Source organism: Palaemon carinicauda, chromosome 6 (assembly GCF_036898095.1).
Source record: "Palaemon carinicauda isolate YSFRI2023 chromosome 6, ASM3689809v2, whole genome shotgun sequence".
Taxonomy (NCBI): domain Eukaryota; kingdom Metazoa; phylum Arthropoda; class Malacostraca; order Decapoda; family Palaemonidae; genus Palaemon; species Palaemon carinicauda.
The window spans coordinates 99,112,421-99,117,565 of record NC_090730.1 but is presented as its reverse complement, the minus strand read 5'-3'; the positions used below and the strand labels follow the sequence as shown (position 1 = coordinate 99,117,565).

General features: G+C 36.0%; 1 protein-coding gene across 1 annotated transcript; it reads right to left on the bottom strand.

Annotated features, from left to right (window-relative positions):
* Positions 1 to 1,817: 1,817 nt before the first annotated feature.
* On the bottom strand, positions 1,818 to 4,375 carry LOC137643164 (uncharacterized). Its single transcript, XM_068376017.1, has 3 exons — positions 4,175 to 4,375; positions 3,006 to 3,999; positions 1,818 to 2,674 (listed from the first exon to the last, which is right to left on the bottom strand). Exons 1-3 carry the CDS (start codon positions 4,373 to 4,375, stop codon positions 1,818 to 1,820), a joined length of 2,052 nt encoding a protein of 683 aa, XP_068232118.1.
* Positions 4,376 to 5,145: the final 770 nt, after the last annotated feature.

The window sequence follows — 5,145 nt, the reverse complement described above, 5'->3', positions numbered from 1 at the left end:
TATATCTCAAAGTGCATTAAACTCAAAATTAAACTTAAAGCTTCTTTTTCAACAATACTATAATTTAACTGGTGGCTATTGTATTTCTTCGAAAAGTAAGATACAGGGTGTAAAATACCATCATGTTTCTGTAATAATACACTGCCAGCTCCTACTTCACTGGAGTCTACCTGTAACTTATGGTAGATTAAAGTCTGGGGATTTCAGCACTGGCTTAGACATTAACATGAGCTTAAGTTTGCTAAAAGCTTCGTCACATTCCTTTGACCAAACAAACTTCACATCCTTTTTCAGCAACTCTGTTAATGGGCAGGCTACATCTGAAAAGCTCTTACAAAATTTTCTGTAATACCCCACTGTCCCCAAAACTTTCATCACGCCACGTTTAGATGTAGGGATGGTCAAATTCTTTATGACCTCAATATGACAATCAACAGGTCTCACTTGGCCACTTCCTATTTCATGTCCTAAATATTGAACCGTAGTTTTTCCAAATTCACACTTTGCAAGGTTTATCGTAACATTGAATTCTAATAACATCTTAAAAACATCATATACTTTTTTATGTGATCTTCCCAGGTTTCTCCAACTATGATAATGTCATCTAAATAAACAAATACACCTTCGAGATCCTTTAAGATATAATTCATTTGACGTTGAAATGTCAGAGGTGCATTACATAAACCAAATGGCATTACCTTATAGTTATAAAGTCCATGGGGTGTAACAAATGCAGCAATATTCCTGCTGTTTTTGTCTAACTCAATTTGATAGTATCCTTTCAATAAATCAGTTTTACTTAAAAAAGGAAACTTTGCTACATTATCAATTATATCTTCTACTCTGGGTATGAGATATGAATCTTTTATAGTTACATTATTTACCTTTCGATAGTCTGTACACATTCTTGCACTTCTGTCAGGTTTGTCGACTAGAATACATGGGCTAGCCCATTCACTATGGCTTTCCTCTGCTAGTCCGTGTTTCAGCAAATAAGCAACTTCGGTCTTTAACTGTTGTTGTTGCCTCGGTGACATTCTGTACGGACGCTGACTTATTGGAATCTCCTCTCTCAACCTGATTTTATGCTGTACTCCTTTTATCCTTTTTGGATGGTCTGAAAACATATCTGAAAAGTTTTTAATTAGCACTTTAAAATCCTGCTGTTGTTCATCAGATAAATGAATACATAATTTCCTAGATTTTTCATAATCCCTCAAATACTCAGTATTTTTTATCCTAACTTCAAATTCTCCTTCAACATCTTTTTCATCATCTTTTGCAATTGACAACACTCCACTGGATTCATTATACCTTTTTAACTTGTTAATATGGAAAGTTTTAACTTTCCTTCGTCCTGTAGGAAATTGAATTCGATAGTTAACATCACTTACTTTTTCTTTCACCGTGCAAGGTCCTATATACTTCTGGTTAAAAACCTTACCAGATGCAGGGAGATACACTAGAACCTTGTCACCGATGTCGAGTTCACGTTTTGCAGCCTTTTTGTCGTAGTTTCTTTTCATCCCTTCTTGTACCATTTTAAGATTCTCATGTGCTACTTTCCATATTTTCTTTATTTTTTCCTTCATTTCTTGTAAAGTGATAGAATCCTTTTCGTCTGAAATCAATTGATTCTTTATCACCTCCATGGGCGACCTTACCTGATGGACATATTCTAACTGAAAAGGAGAATACCCCAAAGATGAATGTACGCTATCACGAACGGCAAATAGCAACATTGGGATGTAGACATCCCATTCCTTTTCATTTTCACAACAGTACGTGCGAAGCATGGTTTTGAAGGTTCGATGAAATCATTCGACCACACCTTGGCTCTGTGGGTGATAAGGAGATGATAAGCAATGCTTAATATTCTGACAGGCTAAAAATGATGTAAACTTTTTAGACGTAAAGTTGGTTCCTTGGTCAGTTTGTACTTCTTTTGGCAAACCAACCAGCGAGAAGAACTTGTTAAGCGCTTCTATTATCTTATCAGCACTCACAGTTCTTAAAGGAATAGCTTCTGGAAATCTGGTAGCACTACACATAATTGTCAGCAAATACTTGTTGCCTTTGCTAGACCTAGGAAGAGGTCCCACACAATCCAAAACCAGTCTTTCAAAGGGTTTGCCTGGAACTTCAATGGGTTGCAATGGCATCACTTTAGGGTCATGTTGAGCTTTACCTACTTTTTGACATAAATCACAATTTTTACAATATTCACTACAATCTTTGTGCATCTTAGGCCAATAAAAATACCTCAATAATTTCTCATAAGTTTTGTTTATACCTAAATGACCAGAATAACTACTGTCATGAGCAATACCTAGAACAAAATTCTTATAACTATTTGGAATAATCACTTGTTCTACATCATTATTAACATTTCTACTCTTAAACTTCCTCATTAGGATTCCATCCTTAACAAAGTAACAATTTTCTTCCTTCTCGATATCATTTATATCAACAAGGGCATTATCTCTTATTACCTTCAAATTCTCATCTTCAATTTGAGATTTTACAAATTCTTCCTTATTAACTTTCAGCATTCGCAAAGGAGTACTGACTTTACTTACTTGTATTGTTTCTGGACTGTCTTTAAACAAGTTTTGTAAATCCAAACCGTCGTAATCATTTACCTTTCCTTCGGCACTCTTACTTCTTGTAGTAACTGCACAAGCAGGAAATATGTTTGGAAATGTACATTCAACTTCTACCAAAAACTTTGTCTCCACATAAATCATTTCCAAGAATTAACTCTACTCCCGACACTGGGATTTCTCTCACCAAAGCAATTTTAACAAATCCCGAAATTAATGGAGTTTCCAACTTTACTTCTACTAATGGAGCCGAGAATTCAGGACCAAACCCACGCAGAAGTACATACTCTCCAGTATCCTTCCACTGGTCATACATATTTCTTATCATTACAGACTGTACCGCCCCGGTATCTCTTAACCACCTTACTTTCTTTTTTCCAACACAAGGGAGGTGTAACCAACCTTCTCCCATAAAAGGGTCATACAATTCAGTACCTTTGGATTTGGTACTCTCTTCAGGTAGTCCCATTCCATTTTCTTTTACATTAGTCTCAATATAACCAACATGATTAACATTTTGAACACAATTGTTACCCATTTTGTAACCAATATTCTCATCAACATTACATACATAATTATCAATGCTATTGTTACAGTAACTCTTACCTGGCCTAAGGGGAGAAGCAAACAAACAAGGACTAATGTCACCACATGCTTGCGGTTGATTTAACAATGCAATAGTATTTTCAGGTTTATGACCATCCTTCTTAGAATGTTCAGGTTTATCTTTAACTTTATTTACCACTTGAATTGGACGGTTTTCTGTGCGATGGGGACAACTCCTACTAATGTGTCCTGGTTTGCCACAACTGAAACATACAAAATCTCTAAAGTTTTCGCCTACATTTTGATAACGGGGTGTAAACTGATCATTTCCAATGGATCCTGCTTTTCCAGCACTAACACTAGGACCAGAACTATTTTGACTTGCCCCTCTAAAACCTCTATTAAAGGATTTATTATAAACTCCACCCGATGATACCTGTGAACTCGTAGTCTTACCTTGTGCCTTGTAATTTTGACGCTCTTCCCACACTCTGTTCCTTCCAATTTTAGGAGTGACGTCAGTATGATACAGCTTATGGGTCAATGCGTAATTATCAGACAACCTAGTGGCTTCATCCACATTATCTACATCACGTTCATCCAAATATGTTTTAATAAGTGGATTAATACCATCCTTGAACTGCTCAAGCAAGATAAGTTCCTGAAGTTTACCAAAATAACCATTAACTTCTCTGGCATTCATCCACCTATCATACCACAGGCGTTGTTCCCGTGCATACTCCATATGAGTGTGACCATCTCTTTTTATCCAACTTCTGAACTTCTCTCTATACCTCTCAGGCACCCATTGATAAGCTTTCAAAACCTCAGATTTAACTCTCTCATAACCCTTAGAATTATCCAAAGATAAGGCAGCAAATACTTCCCTAGCCTTTCCTCGAACAGAGGTTTGAACCAACGTGCTCCACGACGTTCTCGTGCCATTCACGCTGTTCTACTACTTTCTCAAATTGTAAAAAAAAAGAATCTACTTCATTCTCAACAAAAATGGGTACACTTTTTACTGCGTTGTCTACCTGAAAAGACTTTAGTGCTACTTTGGACTTTCCTTCTACTTCAATTTTCTTTATCTCTAGTTCTATCCTCTTTTGCTCAACCTCAGCTTCTAATCTTTTAAGTTCGACAGCTTTCTCATTTTCCTTTTCAGCTCTTTCATTTCCTAATCTAACTATTTGCAAATGAATCTGCATCTGCTCAACACTCATCCCTTCATAAACAGTTTAGACTTTTTTGGTTTGACCTTAAGTGACTTGGTTTTTTCACATACGGCTTTGGCACCTTCCTCTTCACTTGTACTATCCTCTGTATTATTATCACTAGCACTTTGCTGGCTATCAGCTTCTTCCTTTTCCCAATTCATTAGTAACAACGCTTCCTTATCAGACAAAATGCCTAAAGTCAATAGCGCCTCACTTACTTTATTTGAGATTTCTTGCTTCCTTGCAGATTCTGATACTTCTACATTATAGTACCTAGCTAGAACAATCCAGTCTATTTTAGTTATACCTTTTAACTTTTCACCACTAGGACTACGTATGAAATCTTTAAAATCAAACATCTTTAATAACCTGCTCAAAATAACACAGCAAGACAAATATAGCGCTAACACTATCACAACTCTCCCCCCCCCCTCTTTAAAGTATATGGAAGTGCTAAAAAGCAATTAACGGTTGACAGAATAAGCTAACACCGAGGATAAGTTTTTAGGGATACGTTCAGGTTTCGTTCGACAGGCCCCCATGTAACATAAGAAAAAAAAAATCTCTTATAATAAGGATTTACGAGGAGAATATATCAGGAAACAGTGATAACCCATTATAACTTAAAATGTACTTTAATAACAATTAATAAAAAAAATTAAAGTCATAAACAGAACATTAAACCAATTACAAACGCATTACACAACAGCAAAGATTCGCCATACAGCACTTCATCAAGACTACTAATCACTAATTTCTGCAGTTTACCGTATAAT